Genomic DNA, 23,367 nt, shown 5'->3' with positions numbered 1-23,367 from the left:
GGTGAAATCTTTCAAGACAGTTGTGAAAATCGAGTAAGGCTTCATCTATTTCAAAGTTTGAGTAGGCCTGAAGGACTTTAAGCATTAAGTCAAGGGCATACTTAAAGTCTCCTCCCTGCTATCCTCCTAAGGACATACTCTCCTCCCTGTTATCCCCCTAAGGGCCTACTTACGCCCCCTTCTTGTTATACTCCCTATTTCGACCAAATATGGACAACTATGTACTTATTGGTCAAGTTCAAATTCTTGGATAGTTCCCGCGGTTAGAATGTAAGATCCTCAGCCAATAAGGATGGGGGTCAGTGGTGGGAGGGGAATTTGTGTTAGGGATTAAAAGCCTTGACCCTGCCCCCTACGGTGCTTCCTCCCTTCGATTGTCTGCTCCATGGGTGGGACCCCCGATTCTTGTGAGAACGTATAATAAACTTTGCTTTGCTTCTAGAGATCTATCCAGTCTTTTTTTATTAATGGTTTCTGACCCACACAGTCTTGGGGGCTCATTCTGGGATTACACTACTTGTGGTGAGTAGGTGAACCCTTGGGGTGCTAGCGGGGTGGCACCCTGCCATGATTTAGGCAGCCCGCCAGCGTCCAGGGCTTCTCTTTACTCCCCTAGGTAAAGTGGGCCTGAAGTGGAGAAACTCAGAGCAAAGCAAAGGGAGAAACTCCGTGGTAAAAGGTAGAAATCCCAACCGGTCGGTGGAGGACAGGTATCAGTCAAGTAATTTGTTGTACAACAACCCAGAGGTAAGTCTTAAACTCTGGAGGGGTCTCTGGACAGGAGCCTGTGAGGTCTGGAGTCTTAAACTCTGCGTCTCTGGACAGGATAGGCTTGGCTAGGCCTTCTAGGTTGACTGGAGTCAATTGGCGACAATTGGCGTGTTTGGGCATTTTGGAATTTAGATTCCCTCCAAATTCAATGGGTGTGGCCCAGTCCCAGCGAGCCCTCACGGAGAGAAATGAGAAAAATGATCAGAGAATACCGGTAGATAGTCCCTTGGGAAACAAATTAAGTAATTGGAACGAACTGCCAAAATATATAAGGAAAAAGCAAGGAAAAAGAAAAAGATGATAAGGTATTGTTGCTTTGTCTGGGGTGACAAAGATATTGGTGAAAGCACTATTGAAGACTGGGGTGCTAAAGACTGAATTTGTACCTGAAAGAGAAGGAAAGGATTTAATTCTTTTAGCCCCTCCAAGGTCCATCAGGGCCAGGAGGAGAACTTAGGTCTATTTTGAATTCTCTCCTCTTACTAGAGGAGAGGGGACTAATTAGAGGTGCAGCTATGAAGGAGTGGGTCAGGAGAAACCCTCCAGCTGCAGGATAGTTTCAGCTGACCAGAAATACTGTTAGCAGATCCCAATTCGGGGCACAATCACCCTATACATTGGGGAGGTATGTGGGATCCAGAGTGAAGACAGTGGCTTCTTTCCTTTCCCTCCCACGTGTCCTGACCTGCAGTAGGGCCACGTGGGACTAAGGGAAAGAAACTGCTATTTGGTGAAATTCATTATTTTAAATATGACGAAAGTGGTTTTATATTATTGGGAATTTAAAGCTGTGTTTGGGATTTTAAGTTAAAATATAGGTTATTAAGACAAAATGCTGGTAGTTTACCTTAGGGGAGGATGGGGTTGTATCTCCCTACTTAGATGGTATGTGTTTTCTAGAGATATTGGGTAATTTGTAACTGAGTTATACCTTAAAATTTGTCATCTCTGTTGGGCAATTATAAGTTTTATGAAATTTGGTTCAGTTATTTGAGAATCTTGAAGTTTAAAAAAAACCCAAAAACCTTGACTTAAAGACAAGGGTCAAGAAAGATTGATTTGCAAAAGCAATCAATAATTTAAATGGAGCATCTAATATTGGTTTGGGAGTGTTTAACATATGTTGGAGAAGGTTTAAGCAAATAAGTTTTGGAAGGAGAGAGATGGGACAGGAAGAGATGGTGGGAGAGAAAAAGAGAGGAAAATAGCTCTCCAGAAATGGGGAAGAAAAAGGCAAATTCCCTAGTGAATCTGCCATTTGCCATGGGAAAAGGAGATATATCCCATGAGTTTGGGGCCTGTCTTGAGCTGGCAGATTGGATCCTGGGGAAATGGCACCCTAAAAAGTTAACTGTGATAAGTTAGGGTTGGGAAGCATGGTGGAGTAGGGGAAGGGTGGCCACATGGAGAGGGACCTTGTCAGGTGATCTAATCCCCCTTCTCCATTAAGGATGGTGGCTGCAACACCTTGCTGATTTGGATATTAATTGCTTCTACTGTTTAAAGGAACAGCCTACATTTATATGGTGTTAATAACTGAATGTTTTGTTTTTATTTTTCAAGTCTGCTCTAAGAAGTTTGTTGGAACTGTAAGTTATCTGAAAGTGATTTATTTCTACTAAGATTCCATCTGTCTAAAGCAAATTATTTGATGCTTATTTACATGCATGGTAGTCTCCTTGTTTAAGGAAGATGATAAAAAATCTAGAGCAGGATTTTAATTTGATCTGATAATTTGATAGGGTTATTTCCAAAAATTCTTTTTTTTAGAATGAAGAGAGTATTAATGTTAAATCTGAAAGATTTAAAAGTTTCTTTTATGTGGAAATGGGGATGCACAACATGCGATTTAGAATTTTTTTCTTTATATTTGAGTATTTTAAAGGCAAATGATCTGTGTAATGTTAAATTTAGAACTATCTACTTAGATAAGAAAGATAGCTGTATAAGCTGTAAATCCTTTACTGTGATTCTTGAGAACTAGATTCATCTGAAGCCCTTGATTAATGATAATTGCTGTAGAAGATAAAATCCTTTGGGACTGCAGCTAATATTTGCTGGGAGTTTTAAATTCGGGTGTGACTGCATAGGTCATAAGGTGGAATGGTTAAAACTTAAGGACAGTTATGTGAAGTAAAACTGCCTAAAATAGATATTTTAATTTGTGGCCAGAGTTTGGTTGCTGCTATTAATCTTTTAACCTTTTTACTTCCTGGGGCTACAGTTTCTTTATCTAAAGGTTTACTTCGCCCAAGTACTTGGGGCCACTCCCACCTTGCCTTTTGAGAAAGCTGGGAATCTCATCTCCCTGATTAGGCTAAGGTTTAGGCCTAGAGCCTTTTACACTGTGTGTTGATGGAGGTCAGGGCTATCTCTGGAACCCCAATAGGCCCCTGACTTACTTATCAAAGATCTATATTGTCGTCAGATGCGGTTTTTCATGTTTTGCGTGATCATGGTGGGGGCTATATGGGAAGAGAACATTTGACACCCACACAATTCCCCATTATATAGCGGAGAAAATGAAATGAAGGGGAATTCACTCTAGGTGAAGGGAAGGAGGCTTATAGGATCAGCTGCCCATGTTACATTGCTGGAGCAAAGGCTCCTGACCAGTGGCTTTCCTTTCTAAAGTATTAGATCCAATAGCCAAAGGATGGCTAATCTGTGTACAAGCAGTAGCTGCTACTGCTCTCTTGGTAGAAGAGAGTAGGAAGCTCACCTTTGGAGGCAGTGTTATAGTAAGTGTCCCACACCAAGTAAGAACTGTGTTATATCGGAGGGCTGGGAAATAGCTCACAGATTTCAGAATGTTGATAATCTTAATCCTGCCTCCTGTGCCCTGGAACAGAACCACCCCTGCAGAGGAATATTGTTGTTTAGAGTTAAATCAATTTTCAAATAAAAGTAAGAGGATTCACAAGACTCCCCAATACCTGGGGAGTAAATTGGTTTATAGATGGATCCTCTAGAGGGTAGATGGGAAAAGGAAAATGGGTTTGCTATTGTGGATGGAGATAGGACTTCCACTGTTACCAGAGGCAGTCTGCCTGCCCATTGGCCAGCCCAAACCTGTGAATTATGCCTTAAATCAAGCCTTGAAGTTATTGAGGGACATCAGATGGGAAGCTCTTTTGAGGAAGAAGAAATAGATTAGCCGATGAGGAGGCCAAGGGAGCTGGAGACCAGGAGATTTCTTATATAATGGCCTTGATACCTGTACTTCCCCCTAGTCTGCCCTCTCCCAGCTTTACCCAGAAGGAAAAAGAGAAGGCCTCGACTCTTGGAGCAGTTGGGAACTTGGAAGGACGATGGCTCTTACCTGATGGCAGAGAGGTACTGACCAAAGCAAGTATGAGGCAGGTCCTTCAGCAGCTGCACTAGGGCAGTCACTGGGATGTCCAAAACCTGTGTGATGCTGTGCTGACAAGGTATGTTTTCCCTGGCCTATATACAATGGCCCGACAACTGGTGGACGGCTGTCTCATTTGTCAAAGGACTAACAAGGCTGCTCAATGCCAGATCCCAGAAGGGGAACGAGCTCCGGGAATCAGACCATTCCAAAGCATCCAGGTGGACTTCACTGAGCTGCTACCAGTGGGCCGCCTTAAGTACTTGCTGGTCATAGTGGACCATCTGACCTCATGGGTGGAGGCATTCCCCTCAGCCCAAGCAACTGCCTCGACAGTAAGGTCTTTCTTATTAGAACAAATTATTCCCAGACATGGAATAGTGGGGAGGATAGACTCGGATCAGGGAACACATTTTTCTGCCCAGGTGTTGCAGAATGTGATCGGGGCCTTAGAAATCACTTGGGATCTCCACACCCTTTGGCATCCTCCCTCTTCTGGGAAAGTAGAAAGGATGAATCAGGAAATAAAATGGCAACTGACTAAATTATGTTTAGAGACCCAGCTACCTTGGACTAAATGTCTTCCTCTTGCTCTGGGCAGAATCAGAACCAAGCCACGTAGAGAAATTGGGCTTTCACCTTATGGATTATTATACAATCATCCTCTCTAGGCTTGTCCAATGGGAAACTGGGACCCTATCTTAAGAGACAAAGGATTTATTTCTTAAGAGATGTTAAATCATTGCTAAGACATTTACAAGGACTTCAACAAAAGGGTTAATAGCTCAGACTCCTCTAGGTTTCCCTGTTCATAGAATTCAGGTGGAGATTGGGTGTTGATCCGTTCCTGGAAGGATGAGAAGCTGACTCTGTGCTGGGACGGACCCTGATGGACCCTATCAGGTAATACTGACCTCTCGGACACTGCAATTCGCATCTAGGAACGAGGCTGGACACACCACACCAGAACAAAAGGACCTATGGTGCCTCCTTTATCCGAGTGGACAGTTGAAGATGGGGAGAGGAGGAGGGACCTCCACTGAATGGGACACAAATTCTGAATCCAGTGCATTGTAACTGTATGACTTTTCTTACACTAATTACTTTGGGAATTACTTTGGGAAACTCTCATGGGGCTTTCCCTGAGCTTTGGGTCTGCCTATTTCCTCATGATAGCCATAGAAACCAGACCTTTATCTTCCAGAGATGAGAACCAGCTCCTCCTGCTCATGCAGAATATAGGGAGAACCTTTAACTTATCAAATTGTTGGATCTGTGGTGGATCCCAACGACTGAGCTAATGGCCATGGATATTTATACCTTACACCCAGCCTGGATCCTTAGTAACCGATCCCAAATTCATAATGGGACTGATTTCTGGAACTTAGGAAAGAAATATCAGTGGCCATTGACAGAAGATAGGATTTGTTAAATGGGGCAAAGTTTGAAGCTGGGAAATAGTGTATGTGAGTGGACTTAACTCTGGACAAGGTAAAACATTTTCTTTCCTTATCTTGTGGACATTGCAGTTGTCAAGTGGACACTGCAGTTGTCGTTTGGAGCTATTGGGAGCTCTGGCACAATTCCTGAGGAACTGCTGCGGATTGACAAAGGACTTCCTTTGTTTGCTCTGTCTCTAGGAGACACGAGGGAGGCTGCAAAGATTTGGAAAACTTAAATTTTTACCTGTCTAGACATCAATGGGATTGGTACCATGTCACCCCAGGGACACCTGGGAAATATGGGATTCTGTTTCCCACATTTTGGAATACCTCTAACCCAATAGGTCAATGGCCAGTTGCCAATTGTAGGAGATAGGATCAGGGTTTATGGAAATGTCAGTATGTCACCTTTGTAGGGGAAGCTTCCCTAGGGAGGAGAGACCAGCAATATTGCCCTTTTACAAGGAATAGTTCAGACATATTTTCAAGGGAACAACCTATTCTAATGGGTCATTATTGGATCTGTGGCTTAACTGCTTATACTCACCTACCTCTTAATCGGACAGGGATTTGCTATATTGGACTAATAAGGCCAAAATTTTTCTTTCTTCCTGAAGAGGCAAACCAATATTTAGGGATTCAGTTGTATGATGATTTGGGAAGAGAGAAATGGGGTTTAGATACCTCCATTACTCAGACTGGAGATGCAAATGGTTGGGGTGATGCCTGGCCTCCAGAGAGAATAGAGTATGAGCCAGCCACTTGGGCTCAAGATGGAAGTCGGGGATCTAGAACCCTAATATATATGTTGAACAGGATAATTAAGCTTCAAGCAGTTGTAGAGATTATCACCAATCAGACGGCTGAGGCATTAGATCTTTTGGCTGACCAAGCTACTCTACTCAAACCAGAGAGGCTGTTGTGCTGGATTATTTGTTAGCTGAGGAAGGGGAAGTTTGTGTGAAACTAAATTTGTATATTTTGTTGTCTAAAGATGTTAAAGAGATCTCAGTGTATAAATAAGAGGGGGGACTGAACGAGATAAGGTGAGATCTTTCAAGACAGTTGTCAAAATCAAGTAAGGCTTCCTCTATTTCAAAGTTTGAGTAGGCCTGAAGGACTTTAAGCATTAAGTCAAGGGCATACTTAAAGTGTCTCCTCCCTGCTATTCTCCTAAGGACATACTTAAAGTCTCCTCCCTGCCATCCCCCTAAGGACATACTTAAAGTCTCCTCCCTGTTATCCCCCTAAGGGCATACTTAAGCCCCCTTCTTGTTATCCTCCCTATTTCAACCAAATATGGGCAACTATGTACTTATTGGTCAAGTTCAATTTCTTGGATAGTTCTCGCGTTTAGAATGTGAGATCCTCAGCCAATAAGGATGGGGGTCAGTGGTGGGAGGGGAATTTGTGTTAGGGATTAAAAGCCTTGACCCTACCCCCTACGGTGCTTCCTCCCTTCGACTGTTTACTCGATAGGTGGGAGGCCCCATTCTCACAAGAACGTATAATAAACTTTGCTTTGCTTCTAGAGATCTCTCCAGCTTTTTTTTTTATTAATGGTTTCTGACCCACACAACCTCAACACACAAAAGGTAGCTGGAAGGACAGATACAGAGCGAGTGGACAGAAGTAATATGGAGATTTCATTTTGGGCACAGTGGGACAAAAGCTCCCCAGGACAGAGTCCAAGCTCCATGGGAGAGAAATAAGGACAGAGAGAATCCAAACACAAATGATGTTGTTTGTCCTTCCTTTTGGAAGAGGATCAATGGCATTATTTGGAAATAGCTGGGAAATGATGTGGAAAATTGTGGAAGCTTCCTGAACACCTCCCTCATAATACACAAACACAGCATCACTGTTTCTGGGGCTACGAGTACCCTCCATAGACATTAAAAGCAGCAGCAGTATCAAGGTCTAACAATGGTAGTGGTGATACCCTGTGCTGGGGAGCAGAAGTTACTTCCTCTTCTTAGTCCCTACGATTACGTGGGCCAGCCTCCTGCTCCCCACCCAGGGCCTGACTCTCCAGCCAATGTCTTGGAGCTTCCTCCTTTGTACTGGGAGGACTTTCTCTGGAACAGAGCCAAGCTAAGTGGTAGAGAATCTCATCTAACTCTCTAGCAGGCTGGCCATTCCAGCCACACCTTACTTCCTTATTTGTTCAGTTGGGTAGAGAGATCCTGGCACAAATAATTTCTCTGTCCTGGAAAACAATAAAAACGAAGCAATAGTTTTCTCCTCTAGCTCTGAGTCCTTGGCCAGAAAGAGTGCCCTAGCAAAATTCTCATTCTCTCTCTCTCTCTCTCTCTCTCTCTCTCTCTCTCTCTCTCTCTCTCTCTCTCTCTTTCTCTCTTTCTCTCTCTCGTCTCCTTTTCCTCCTCTTTCTCCATTTGTTTCTCCCTCTCCTCTCTCTATTAAACATTTCCTATAGGTCAGAGATACAAAAATAAATGAAATTTAAAAATATAAAAAACTCCTTGCTCTCCAGAAATTTACATTTTAGAGGAAAGGAAGAAGATATGTAAACAAAAAAAAAAAAATACAAAAAAGAATATCATTGCACTAGAACACAAAGTGCTTTAAACTCAAGATCAAGAGTACTTCCTTAACCTTCTCACCTGTGCCTTAAGTGGGTCATTATCTACAAAGCAAATGAGTTTTTGAACCCTTCAAATTCTCTAAAGAATTAAAAGGGTTTGCTGTATATACTTTTGAGAAATGGAAGAAAAATGGAAAAATTTTCATCAAAACAAAACAAAAAACCACCTTACTTATATATACCTTGCTTATATAAAAACTTGCTCTCAATAACTCAACAAGCATTTAAATACTCAGTATAATATGCCAGGTACTCTGCTAATGTTGTAGATATTTATTGAACAAAAGTAAGACATAAAGGTAAGAAATGGTTATATTCTGTGGCTAATATATCAATTTGTGACTCCAAAATCAGTATGAATCTGATTTACACACGTAAAGTTGACTTCTAAAGCAAAAACTGACCAGCAACAAAGATGGTGTAATAAATGGCTTTCAAAATGTACTAGGCAGCCTTACACAGATGTCATCAGAGCTCAAAAGGTTCTAATAAGAAACAATGTGATTCATCCATTTTCAAAAGTGAAAGGGACTTCAGACATCATCTAGAGCAGTGGTTCTCAAACTTTTGTTTTCAGTATCTTTATCCTATTAAAAATTATTGAGGATCTCTCCAAAGCGTTTTTTGTTTATCTGTATTATATTTATAGACATTTACCATATTGGAAATAAAAACTATTTTTGAATTTGTAGACCTTCTAAAAGGGTTTCAGAGATCCCCAGGATTCTCTAGACCATACTTTGAGAACCACTGATCTAGACCAATCCATATCCAAACACAAATTAACTTCTCTTCTAACCTATTAATTTTATCCTTTAAGGATGGAGATAAAAGAGATCTTAAAGAAGGGAAAGGGACTCACATGTGCAAAAATGTTTGTGGCAGTTTTTTTGTAGTGGCAGGAAACTGGAAACTGAGTGGATGCTCCTCAGTTAGAGAATGGTTGGGTAAATTATGGTATATGAATGCTATGGAATATTATTATTTTATAAAAACATCAGCAGGATGATTTCAGAGAAACCTGGAGATACATGAACTGATGCTGAGTGAAATGAGCAGAACCAGGAGATCATTGTACACGGCAGCAAAAAGATTATATGATGATCATTTCTGCTGGACATGGCCCTCTTCAACAATGAGATGATTGAGGCCAGTTCCAATTGTTCAGCAATGAAGAGAGCCATCCACACCCAGAGAGAGGACTGTGGGAACTGAGTGTGGTTCACAACATAGCATTTTCACTCTTTTCGTTGTTGCTTTGCTTGCATTTTGTTTTGCTGCTACTTCTCTTTTTTTAACTGGTTTGATTTGTCATTTATACTGCTCTTACTAAATCTTCTTAGAAAATATCCTAATTTATGTCCATTGGTAACAGGATTACTAGGATGCTTATTGAGGAAATATTAACTAGCACTGGTCAGATGATACCAAAGAGATAACTGACAATTGATATCAGGAAGAACAGCAGAAAGGAGGCTGGAGTCAGTTATACCAGTCATGAAAGATGAACTTTACAACTCTTTAGGTTTACTCTCTAGAAGCTTAAGAGACAAATATAGCCAGTCTAGTTTTCGACAAGTCAACTCATCACTACTAGTGGGAAGTGGGATAAGAGCCCCCAGAACTTATTGGGCTTCTACACAAAATAATTACAAGGTAAAAAAATTTTTGAAGTGTGGGGATGGCAATTTCCTGATAATGGTCTGCCAAGAACAGAGTAGAATGAGGCTGTTCTGAACACTATGCCCCTAATGGAGCATTAGATTCTCTGGTTGCCATCTCACACATAAAACCTCTTAAAGAGTCTTTTTAAGCCACAGAATCATGAAGTAAAGTTTGAAGGGATCTTAGAGATGATTAAGCCTAACTCACTTTATAAATAAAACTGAGGCCTAGAGAGGTTAAAATCACTTTTCCAAATACACATAGAAAGTAAGTCATAAAATCTGGATTTGAACCTGGGACCTTCCAAATCCAGTATTTTTTCTCTATCCTATGCTTCCTCTATTTTTTCCATACTACCTATTGTTCAGTCATATTTTTTCCCTATTCTGTGTTTATGCAATTAAATTGTTTTATCTCAGAGAATTTTACATTTAAAGCTAATACAGTCTACTTTATTTTAGTTAGTTTGTTATTCTATCCTGGATTAGAATCTTGTTTAAATATTTTTGGATCCATTCATTCTGAAACCCAAATTTTGGATATAACCTCTCAATTTTTTACTAGCTGTATACACCTAGCCTCCCTACCATTATCCAAGTTTTTGATTAAAACAATTAATTTTAAAAAATCAAGGAAGGATTCCTCAGATACTCCAAAAAAATCATCCTTCTATTTATTTATTTTATCATTTTATCATTATCAATATCAAATTATCATTAATTTATCATTAAATACTATTCTTAGGATGCAGCCATTTAACCAATATAATAAGTTGGATTTGTTACTATCACATAAAGTATATCTCTTCATCTCATTCAATTCAATATTAATTAACTATTATGTACAAGACCCTGAAGATAAATACAAAGACCAAAACAAGATAGTCTCTTTCCTCAAGAAGCTTACCTGATGCTTGTGTGGGATGTTACTTATACATGTATAAGAGAATACAAGGGAATTTGAGGAGGAAGATAGAAGTAATAACTGGGGGATCAGAGGTTTTGTTTGGGTTCTATGAGATGAAGATGAAAAAGGAGTTCATTTCATGAATGTGGAGGGCCTTACACGTCAAGGTGAGATTTTAAAATTGTTTATTTGTGTAACCCTGGATCTTAGCCCAAGAGAGACATGGAGAGGTAGCTCTCCACACAGGGAAGATATGAACACTTAGGGAAACCTGTTATTTCCAGATTGCCTGCCAGATTGGAGAAGAATTTCCCCTTGGATAAGATCAGAGCCTGTCTTTGCAGAGCCAAGATCTTATCTCACTTCTAGCTAAAGAGCTCATTCGTTAGGTCTTTTTGAGTATATTCTAATCTGTATAACTTCTCCAATTTTTGTTTGCTAGTTTCTTAGGCAAATTTGGGTTTATTTTCCATTTGGTATTAGTGATGATCTTTTGAATAACTAACTAGCATTTGGTGGTAGCTAAGCTGGTCTGTAAACCAAAAGCTACCTACCCCTTTGGAGCAAGAGTGGGTCCTTTGGGGGGACCTTCCTTCCCCTCCACCCAGCAAAAGACCAGCAATATTTAAGAGAAAGGGTAGATTAAAAAAATAGCCCTCCAGCCTCAAGATACCTTTCTACTCAGCCTGATCCCATTTCTCCAGGTCTCCCTCTCTTACCCATCCCTTTACTCCACCAGTGCTTAATCCTCTAGCCACCTAACTGCTCCAGGATCTGGACTAGGGAGTGGCTGTGAGTAAAGAACAGAAAATGTTAATAAAGGCTGTGAAGATGGGGAAAAAAAATATGGGATATCTAGCAATTCTCCATTTCTTCATCAGAAATTCCATTTTTGACGGCATATCCTTGGAATAAATATCCCTGGAACTAACCTGCAGAATTTTAGGACAAAGGAGCCTATGTATTTCCTTTCATTACTTTCAAACCTGCTTTATTAAAATGTAGAGTTACTTGTAGGACTGTCTTCCCATAGCCTCTGCAACACTATTGCCAATTTTTATCACTATATGCCTAAAAGATTTGGAACACACATCTCCAAGGAAATGACAATGAGTATCTAACATAGGACAAGATGGATACAAACAAGCAACATATAACTGATGATGAATTCTGAAGAACAGGAGTAAAATATCCGAGAAATACAAAATAGAAAAAAGGCAAGAAGGCCATGGAGAAAGGGATGACAGGTGAATAGACCTTGGGATGACAAGAAAAAGTAAAGGAGACTATCAGGATGTTCTGAAAACTTACAGAAGATCACTGATGGGTGGGCATGGATGGGCTGTCATCTGTACCACAAAAGGGAACATACAAACAATAAGTCAGTTTCTTTCAAGTATATCTGTTTTTGTGTTTTGGGGTTGTTGTTTTGTTTTGATAACCTAATGGGTTTAATAACCTCAGAATTGTTTTAATTTGCATTTCTTTTATTACTAGTTATTTAGAATATTTTTGACATGGTTGTTGGTGAAGTACATTCCCTTTTTTGAAAACTGTTTATTCTTACTCTTTGGCCATTTAGCTACTGGAGAATGGCTCTTAGACATAATATTTCTGTCAATCGTTATGCATCTTAAATATTAATCTTATCTTAGATATCTGATGCCAACATTTCTGGCAGTGTTTTTGGTAGACTGCCATTAAACCTGAAATTCCAACCATCTAAACAATGAAAAAAATAAATAGCAATCCAAGGTTTCACCTGAGCCAATATTTTATTACAATAAATATTCACAATTATACAAAGTCAAAACACATTAATCAAAGGCAAATGTAATAAATCCAATCAATCACACTCATTCCCTCCTCTATCTACTGAAAAGAATTTTAAAAAGTGAATGCAATAAAATCTTAATAGGTTTTTATAGTTCTTTTTTTTTTTTTTTTGAAAAATGAGGTTTCCAGGGGCAGCTAGGTGATGCTGTGGAAAGAGCACCAGCCCTAGAGTCAGCAAGAACCCAGTTTAATAAAATAGGAATATGTGTGCAGAGAATATTCCTGCAATCCGTGTCATTCACCCACAGATGCATCTTAGACCTATTAACAATATTGTATGCAAAAGCCAGCTTTCAAAGCATCTACTATTGTAAAGAATGTGGATTTCACTATATTAACATCAAAAAGCATTGTACAAAGTGGCATTGTAATGTCACATCAAGACTGTACAAAGAGGGAAAAACATCTTCACACAAACACATGGCACAAAGTCACTCATTTTCCTGACTAGCTTTTGTAGAATAGGTTAAATCCTATTATAGTAAACTCCCCAAAAACTGTGCAGGATCTTTTATTATTATTGGAATATTGTCATATATTTTGTTTAGGGGGAGGGGAAAAGGATTATTGACTAGGACTTAAAATCTTTTAGTGCTATAACAACTTTAGTTCTCAACACATCTATTACAAATTAGGATTTCTTCTGTATCATTGATGGGCAAATGCCACAGGATATGACATCCTGTCTGGAGAGAACATCTTTTCTCAGAGGAAATCAAATCCTAGCAAAGGGCATTCATTACCTATGATATCCAATGAAATCAAGGTGGTATATCCCAGAAGGACTTCAATGAAATTGGTAAAAATATGCAATAAATAAAATCCATAGAACACCCCAGACTTCTGATGCTGCTTTCCTTAATTCTGCTTAGCAATAACTTATCCACTATTCTGTGGAACATCATAATTAAAATTCCAAAACACAAGATGGCAGAACCACCAACTATAGTAAGATCAGATATTTTACATCATGTATAAGAAGGGACAGAATAAACTCATATCACATTAATTCAAGTGAATCAATACATCTCCTTTGGGAATATAGTCACAGGATAACCAAGTCTCTTTAAAAAAGTGCTTATCAGTACATAAATTTAGAACTAAAAGAGTCTTCAGAGAGAATCTATTCCAAACTGCTGAATTCTACAAATAAGAAAACAAACATTATTGTTCTTTGTTCTAAGTTGTACTCCAACTTATACATTGAAAATTTACATGAAATATTAATGAGCAGAAATCAGTTGAAAATTGTTTAGGAATAATTTTGTCTCAATATAGTAATCTGTTGAAATCAAATTTCTATCACCATTCAGTTTTCTCCAGAGATCTATCATACTTAATTTTTCTAATATTCTATTTACCGCTTTAATTTCTTTCTTATTTGTTTTGTGATTTGATTTCTCTAAATCTGAGAGTGCAAGATTGAGATCTCCCACTATTATAGTTTTGCTGTCTATTTCTTCTCGCAACTCTCTTAACTTCTCCTTTATATACCACTTGGTGCATATATGTTTAATACTGATATTGCTTCATTGTCTATAGTACCCTTTAGTAAGATATAGTTTCCTTCCTTATCTCTTTTAATTAGATCAACCTTTGCTTTTGCTTGATCTGAGATAAGGATGGCTAACCCTGCTTTTTTGATTTCACCTGAAGCATAATAGATTCTATTCCAGCCTTTTACCTTTACTCTGTATGTATCTCCCTGTTTTAAATGTGTTTTCTGTAAACAACATATTGTAGGGTTCTGACTTTTGATCCAGTCTGCTATCTGCCTCCTCTTTATGGGAGAGTTCATCCCATTCACATTTATGGTTAAAATTACTAATTCTGTATTTTCTGCCATCCCAATATCCCCAGATTATACTTTTCTTTTTCTTGCCCTCCTTCCCTTCTTCTCTAGTATTAAACTTATTGGTCCCACTTACATCATGCAATTCTCCCTCTTTAGTATCTCTCCCTCCTCCCTTTGAATCCCTTCCCCTTTCTTGTACCCTTCCCTTGAAATCAAATTTCTATAGGAAGAAAAAAGCTTGATTACAAAAAATAAAAGCAAAATGTTCAAAAGCCAGAACTACATAAGCTCTACTATTTGTTTAGATATTAAAGAGTCTGACTTTAGGATCACTTACTTCACCCAGCAAACCTCAATGCTTATGCATGTTCCCCCCATTCAGTCACAACCAAATGGCATTAAAGGGGAGAAGAACTCCTTTTAGAGATCATGAGCCCAAATTTCTTTTAAAAGAATAATAAACTTAAAGGAACAACAGTAAAATAACATATCCATTGTAAGCCACTGGCAGGAAAGGGGTATCACACTGCAGACTTTAAAAACAGTATGGCCAAAACCTATATGGGAAGATATATGGGGAGACAAATTTAAATTGATCTCAGGGGGAAAAGAAATCTGAAAGAAACTTTCAAAAACTTAAGACATTTAGCAAAATAGTACTGATTATCAAACATACTACAAAATTACAACCTTCTAAAGATGATAGTCTATTTCTAAAGGTTACTAAATGAAAAGCTGAATTCCATTAACTTCAATATATTTAAATTGCAATCTGGTTGAGAACATTAGGGCAGGTTGCATGTTTCTCAGTAAACAAGCAGTTTCTTTATAAATTAAAGTAAAAAAAAAAAAAAAAAGATACCAGGCAGCTAATTGATGTAGTGGAAGCTAATTGATGTAATGGATAGAGCACTACCTCTTTAGTACATGGGACTGAAGGCAGGAAGACCCGAGTTCAAATCTGACTTCAGACACAATACTTCCTGGCTGTGTGACTTTGGGCAAGTCACTTAAGCCCAATTGCCTCAGCAAAAAAAAAAAATAAAATTAAATTAAATTAAAATTTTAAAAAATACTTAGTCCAGTTTTTTGTAATTTAGTACAATTTTTTCTCAATTAGGTAATGAAGAATGCAATGAAAACTCAATTATTCAAAATGCTAATGTCCAAAAAAAGGATTCTGAATTAGATTGTTTGAATGATCAGATGTCTATATTAAAAATTAAGTGAATTCCACTACCTGGAGAAAAGAAACTATAACAAGGCTGCTAGAGATGCACTTTCATTGGAAGAGCTCAACATTCACTACACATAGAGGCTGAGTGAGGTAGGAAGTAATTAAAGGGCTTGTACAAGGCCCTCCAGAAATCACATAATACATATGACACACTATATCTATTTATGGGTTATACATATATATGTACACACATATACATAAATATGTACATGTATATTGTGTATCATTCAGGCGAAATTATTGTTAAATTTCTTTTCCTTAAATCCAATGTACTTTGCTTTCATTAGTAACAAGGCTGCTAATTTATACAATAATATCAACACTGTAAAAACAATTTTGAAAGACTTAAAAACCCTGACTGATTATAACCAACTACCATTTCAGAGGCTCAGTGATGGAACCACTCTCCCAACAAAGAGGATCCACTAGTATATAGACCAAAACACACATTTGGGAATTTGTTTTGACTATGCTTATTAACAAAGATTTGGTTTGGTTTTTTCCCCAAGTGTGGTGCTTGGGGTTTGGAAAAAATGCTTCACAACTGAAAGAAATCAATTTTAATTTTTGAAAAATACGATTTCTGGGGGCAGCTAGGTGGTGCAGTGGAAAGAGCACAATTCCTAGAGTCAGGAAGAACTGAGTTCAAATCTCTACTCAGACACTTAAACACTTACTAGCTGTGTGACTTTGAGCAAGTCACTTAACCCCAATTGCCTAGGGGGAAAAAAAGTTTCTGTAATTTTTAAGAACAGGCTAATGTTTTCTCAAAAGAAATGTGAAAATGGAAAACCAGGGGGAGAAAGATCAAATGTAAAATTATTCTAAAATTACTTCTCCAAATTCTAGTCATTTGCTTCATTTTAGAAAACACTATTAAAGTTCATGACCTCTTATACAATTTTTATGTTAACAGATAAATTTGATCAGTGTCAGGAAATGCAAAATGGGAAAAAAATTCAAATGAGCTCACTTATAAATGTTTCAAATTTTAAAAGTACACAGATGCTCACTTTGGTAATGAGAGGTAAAACACTCAAGCAAATAATGATAACACAGGTATATTTGATTAAAAAATCCTAACAAGTTTACCATTTAAATCTGATTCAATAATAATCCACAAAAACCCCAGCACTATTTGTAATAAGAAATGAGTCCCAGTTAACAAACCCCACAAAATTATAGCACTTACAAAAAATGTAAAGTTTTCTATACTGAATCTAAATTCCATTCAGATGAGTGTAAACATCCTCACACTCGTGGAGAAGGGGTAGGGAATACTTAAGAGGTTATAGTCTCTCTAGCCTGTAACCATTAATTTCAAAATATTCATCTGAATGGGGTTCAGAAGGGTCTCAACACCTGACACTCATTTAGGGAAAAGTTTAGGAAAATTTTTGAAAATACTCTGAAAATAACAGAGTATCCCACAAGGTTGGTGATTTCCTAGGACTCTGAATTTCAAAGGAAAAGAGACAAAGTAGATATCATTCCCTTTCATCATATCTCTCCTATCTTCCAAACGAACTGGCTAGAATTGTCCTTTTTCTCTGATTTTGCCTTTCTATTTGGAAAATGGGTATATTTGTTCCTTGTTGATAAATGAGAGAAATAATGTAAGTTAGTACTCTGTGTAACTTTCTGGGGGGAAAAAACAACTAAGTGAAATTGAAGGTATTTACTTTAATGCTAATAAGCAGCAAAGGACCAGTAATTTTCCAAAGCTAATTTATCTTAAGGAACTTGCAAATTTTCCCAAACATATACAGCATTACAGGATAAATGGTTTTGGGGGAGAGGGGATGAGACAGGGTGGAGATTAACAGGGAAATTTCTAATTCAATTAAATTACATAGGCAATTATACTAAAAGAGTAAACTGAGATCAAAGAAACCCTGCGGGTGCAGCATCTCAGAAAGGGATACGATAAGCTCCATTATGCACTTTTTAAAGAGCTATGTTACAAATAACCCTGTTTAGAGATCATGGCTAGCATATGGGCTTGTTCTGGTTAAATGAAATTTCTTAATTCATGTATTTAGCATAATGCCTCTGGCAAAGATAATGCCTCTGGCAAAAATGAAATATAAAGATCTGAACTTCTAGCACTTTTATCTTAGGAATGTGCAATTACAACTTTTTTCCAATTACAAGTGGTATGCTTTTGGTTTAGGTGGACGATTGTCTTTTGTTTTTTTAATATAGGATCCACAAATCTTTCAATCCAGACAATCAACTATAGTACCAGCACATTCTAAATAAGAATCTCTAATTACTTTAAACAGAATAAACTTCAGAAAAATACAATTTCTGCCAACTTCACACTATTCAGAAGTCCATGAAAAAGTTTGAAATTTCAAAACTAAAATTTGATTAGATGTTTAAGACATATGTTTAACAGTTCTTAAATAATAGGTTAACTGTAAATGTACTTTTTAAGGCAACAGGTTTTTAAATTACATCAACTGGTAACTTTGTATTTACCAAAATTGGTAATAAAATTATCTTTTTATTAATGCTTTAGGATCACTTAACTAAAAGAAAAAAACTAAATGGGGAGGGAGGAGAGGTTTATTTTCAGGATAGAGAAATCCTTCACAGTAACTCTTGAACTGACTTCTTTTGGGGAAATGGAGGGTGACAGAAGTACAGCTCTTAAGTGCTTAATAAGTATTTATTACATCACAGTTTATTTTTTTTTTCATTCAATACAATCTTCAACTCTCTTAAGCACCCTGAATACCTAAATTGCTTAAGCTTTTGATTATACAGATGTTGGGTATCACTATCCATTTCCCAGAGAAGTGATCTTAATATCACCATGAATTCCTAGTAATCTAAATTTCAGTTCTTCTCTTGATAATATGAAAAATACAATCTAGTTCTAGCTATATAGTTTCAATTCTTCTTTTAACAATATGAAAAATACAATCTAGATCTGGATATATATAAAACTACCATGGCTACCCAAAATGTAGCCTATGATGGTAAGTATCTTTTCAGGAGATTCTATGTATTTTCTATATTTTCCTGTTATCTTGTTTTTCCCCATCTCTTCCTGGGCCACAGACAACCATGCCATTCATCCTCTGAGAGGAGATACGAAAAAGGTATGATAAATGCCATTTTCCAGCTCAGTCTAACCCTTTCCACTCAGCTGCTGATATAATTACTGCTTTACCCTGATACCCCATACGCCAGTTTGTGGACCGAGGAGCAAATGAGGTATCTGTAAACTTGGAGGTTTAGCTCGGGGACAAGGATAATTATAAAAAGCATAGGACAGTCTTTCTTCCCTTTTATACTTTTCATCACTCTTTGCCTAAGATTAAGGTTTTAATGTAGCCTGACGTAGCCAACAAGTAAAAACTTTCAGAGGATCAAAGGCTGGTCTGCTTTAGAAACAAGGTAAGATGATAAAAGGGATACATATTGGAGCGCTAGACACCAGTAGTTCACTGTGAAGTCAGCACAGGTACACCACTCAGAAGCACAGGAATTAGATGAAAGAAAGGCATGTTGTACTAAGGCAGAAATAGAGAATTCGAAAGTGTGGTCAGTTAGGGAAAAACCATAATGTTCATGAAAAGGCACACTTTAAATGAAGTCAATAATGTAGGATTCTCCAGACTATCCACTGTGAAGGAAAACTTATCAAGTTTTCTATTTTATATATATGAAAACAGCCTTTGAAAAATGCTCTATTTCTTCTTCATGGACCCCAGAGTCACTGAGTAGCATTCTAAAATTTCATCTGGTTTTCTGGGTATGCAACAACAGGAAGAGGCTAGCCTTGGAAAGGCATCAGGAATATAAGGCTTCAAAGGCAAATCCCTTATTCTAATTGAATTGGCATTCTAGATTGATAGCTCAGCCTCTTATGAATGTGATTATCAACCAAAACCTAGGTACACAGAAATATAACTGAGCTTCTAGACTTGCAAAGCATAGAAACAAAATTGTAGCAGAACTAACTAATGAGCCTTTGGAAGGGTCCTTTCTTATACTAAGCTACTTTTTAAATGCAAAAATTTAGATATGCAAATTCTCCCTTCAAATTCAAAGAAAAATAATTAGCATAGAAAAATAAATTACTGATTTTTCAGTAGCTTTTTTTTCTTTTAAATGTAATTGTCAACAGTATAAACTTCTTGACAGCTGAGTTAGTTATAGGATGTCCTCATTAGACAACTCAAAAGTATTAAACATTAAAATCTGTGAAACTTTCAAGCCACCAAATTCGTTATTAAAAGTACAGTCTTAAAATGATTTTGTCATCTCTCTCTTCTTTCCACTACTCCTTAAGGTCCTTACTGACAATTTGCATAACTAAAATTAGTGTATAATACTCTTTTGGAGAATATCTCATTACCATACAAAGAATTTTAGACCTTAGCGATCAAAATCAGACATTCTCATTTTTATAAGTAAAAAAACTAAGAATGAGAGAAATTAAGTGATTTAGGCAAGATCATGGAGCTAATTTGCTACAAGTTATAATTGGAGCCAAAGTCTCCTGACTCTCAATGCAGGATCCTTTCCATTACAACATAATATTGTTGGAAATGTATTTTGAGTCAGAAACCAGAACCTATCACCAGCATTTGAACCAAATTAAATAGAAGTGTCTATTTAGAAGTTTTCTGAGGCAAAAAGTCGATTCTTTCACAAAGTTTTATCAATTCATACCAACTAGAGTTGGCTATTTACCAATTCTACCAATAGTTTCCTGAATTTTGGTAATTATGCTACTCTTTAATCACTTTTAAATGATTCATGCTAGTAAGAAATTTCTTAAATATGCCTAATTAGTATATTCTGCATGGAGGAGATTACTTTATGCTAAAGTCACTTACACCTGACCATACTTGACCTTCTTTCATTGTCAAAGACTCTAGACTGACATGAAACACCAGAATTTTTCATTTGTTGTAATCAGAGCTGGAAGTGTCAAGCCCTAACATGTATTTGACAATGTTAATGATCTACTCTGATCTGCCTCCTTAGAGTCAATGGTTGTTACAACAAATCAACAACCAATTCGTCTTTTACTATTAGTCATTTTTTTCCCTGTCAAGGCTGAGGGGCTTCACGGTGGAGTTACCAGGAACAACCAGAGAAGAACTAAATGGTACGTCATTTGATAATAACTGTTTAGAGAGTTCTGTGCGAGATTCGCTCAAAATTTTTCTGGATGTCTCTATTACTGAATTTCTCACTGTATTGTTCATTTCAATCATTTCAAAGTCGACTTTGTTCCATTCTTCTTCAGCATCCTCTTCTCCGTAATCATCCTCATCGTCATCATTACATCCTGAGGGAGCCAGGAGAGCTTTCTGGTCTTCACTCTTCCTGCTTTCCTGAATCTTACTATCAACAGACACTGTGGCCAGCTTGTACATGATAGGAAACAAAACTCCTGTTGCAATAGCTGACCCCAGTGAAACATACAGAACCCCAGGAAGATGAGGGTACTTTCCTTGGAGAGAGCCAACCACCACGGGAATGACCATTTCTCCCAGGGCAGCACCAATTACAAACATAGCAGCATATTTGCCTTTAATAGTCACGTACTGTTCAAGCCAAGAAAAGCCACTAGGAAATGTGGTGGCCATTGAAGCCCCGTACATCACAGTAGCCACCCAAAGACAAATGTGGTTCTTATCAAAAATCACGAGAACCAGAGAGGAAAGCAAGCTGCCCACATTGCTCAGTACAATCATGGTCCCAGGCTGCAGATATGAGGCAAAAATGATCGCCATTCCCCTGCAGGCCGCAAACGATCCCCAGAAGGCAGAGTTCAAGCCCGCCCCCTGGCTTTCACTCATGCCAGCGTGGAGTGTTGCAAAAGAGAAAACGTAAGAGCCATAGGTGACTTCTGCTCCTACGTAAAAAAAGAAGAATATAAAAAGGAGACCAATAAGGACATTCTGGTATTTCGCAGTTCGAAATCTCTCAGTAGCTGCTTTTGTTTTCTCTTGAATCGGATTTTTTTGGAAAAATAAAACAACAAAGAAGAAAAACATTATCAAGATATAAGTTCCTATAACAGCGTAAGTCCACAGCAAACTCTTATTAGCAGGTATTCCAAAGATGGCATCTAAGTTGGCTGCAGGGGGCTGTGGGAGCTCTGAGTAGTTTGCCACGCCAGCTGTCCCATGGTGGTCAGAGAACACAGTGCTGCCCAAGGCCAACTTGGCCAGCAAGGGGGCCAAAAAGGCCCCCAAGGCAAAAGTAAAGTGCAGGGCCTGTAGATGGGGGGCTGCTTCACCCCTCCATAAATTCAGGATGAGGACATTGCCACCTACAAATAATGAAAAGAAATACATTTCTGTGTTAACAATTTGGCATGATGCTGGTCTCTTCAAAGTCAATGTAGTAATTCTCTTCAGAAGAGGTTTAAGTATAAACTATAATTTGCTAAGCCAGGAGGAAGGGCAGGGAGCCAGTCTGGGAGACAGGAAGATCTGAGTTCGAGTCCCATCTCTAATACATGCATGTCAGGTGGTTCTAGTGGCTCTCTGAGACTATTAAGTTGCAGAAGAGTTACTAATATGCCTTGCTAGAGGGTGTTTCCCCATTTGGGATTCAGAATGCTGATGACATCACAAGTCAAGATTCACCTCTTGCTCTGACATCCCAAAAGGCTAACCAAAAGCTGCTAAGGGAGCAGCCAGATGGTGCAGTGATATTTTGATAAGCACCAGCCCTGCAGTCTGGAGGACCGAGTTCAAATCTGACCTCAAACACTTAACACTTCCTAGCTGGGTGACCCTGGGCAAGTCACTTGACCCCAACTGCCTTACCCCTCCCACAAAATAAAGCAAAGTCAAATGCTGCTAATCTACTTTCAAAACTCAGGAAAATCTGATAGTTATGAAGCACTTTTGTATCATTTAAGTTTTAAAAATGAATTCTGCAGACATAGTGAACAGCGCTATTTTACTCAGTGAACCTAACTAATCATAAAATGTCATGTTCTCTTTCTTTGAATGGTATTTTATTTTTCCAGATACATACAGAGATAATTTTCAGCATTCACCTTTGCAAAATCTTGTGTTAATGCCATACTCTCTAAAGAATTAAAATGTCCAAGTGACTCAAAAGACAACGAAGGGACAGAAAGTATATATAAGTATTCTGAAATGTATAAATAACTGGTTCACAAGAAGTGGATAAAAGACATCATCAAGCACATGTATAATCAGAAAAGGATGTGAATGGGTCAAGGAGTAAGACACAGGGAAGCAGAAGGAAAGCCTTTAAAGTGGTACTAATAATACCCCATCAAACAGTGCAACTGTTCAAAGGCTCAGTCCAAGAACAGCAAAGACTGAAAAGACCCTGGTACTAAAAACATCCACCTGATGGGATCATATCACAGAAGTGACAAACTGTGCTTTAAAATAAAACTTACTATTCAGTTTTCAATTATCAGATAATTAAAGTTAGTAAAATTTCTGCGAAGTTATAGCACTAGATACCTGTCTAAGGCAATATGCACACACCAGGTGCAGCATGAGATTTTCAGGACACAAGTACCTGGAGATGCCTGCTATGCTCATTTCAGAACCTACCAGGGCCTGCTAACACCTGCAACTACACGAAGGTCAGGTGACACAAACAAGTATAGTCTCTAACTCTTTACAGATGTGCAGACAAACTACCCAACAAATATGTCACCAAATTGAACTAAAAGCCCCAAGTCTTTATTCCCACATCCTCAGCCACTACAGCAAAGCAGGGGAGAGGGAAAAA

The 23,367-nt window shown here is 38.1% G+C and overlaps 1 protein-coding gene across 1 annotated transcript in view; it reads right to left on the bottom strand.

Moving 5' to 3' along the window:
• Positions 1-12,497: 12,497 nt before the first annotated feature.
• The window catches only part of MFSD4B (major facilitator superfamily domain containing 4B), a 28,018-nt gene continuing 17,148 nt past the window's right edge, over positions 12,498-23,367 (bottom strand). The window contains exon 6 of the mRNA XM_051996727.1: positions 12,498-21,913. Within this exon, the coding sequence (XP_051852687.1) occupies positions 20,664-21,913 (1,250 nt within the window). The 3' untranslated portion in view covers positions 12,498-20,663. The remainder of the gene's footprint in view (positions 21,914-23,367) is intronic.

This window comes from Antechinus flavipes, chromosome 4 (genome assembly GCF_016432865.1).
Source record: "Antechinus flavipes isolate AdamAnt ecotype Samford, QLD, Australia chromosome 4, AdamAnt_v2, whole genome shotgun sequence".
Lineage (NCBI taxonomy): Eukaryota > Metazoa > Chordata > Mammalia > Dasyuromorphia > Dasyuridae > Antechinus > Antechinus flavipes.
Note: the sequence above shows the minus strand (reverse complement) of the source record. Positions and strands in the feature narration are given on the sequence as shown.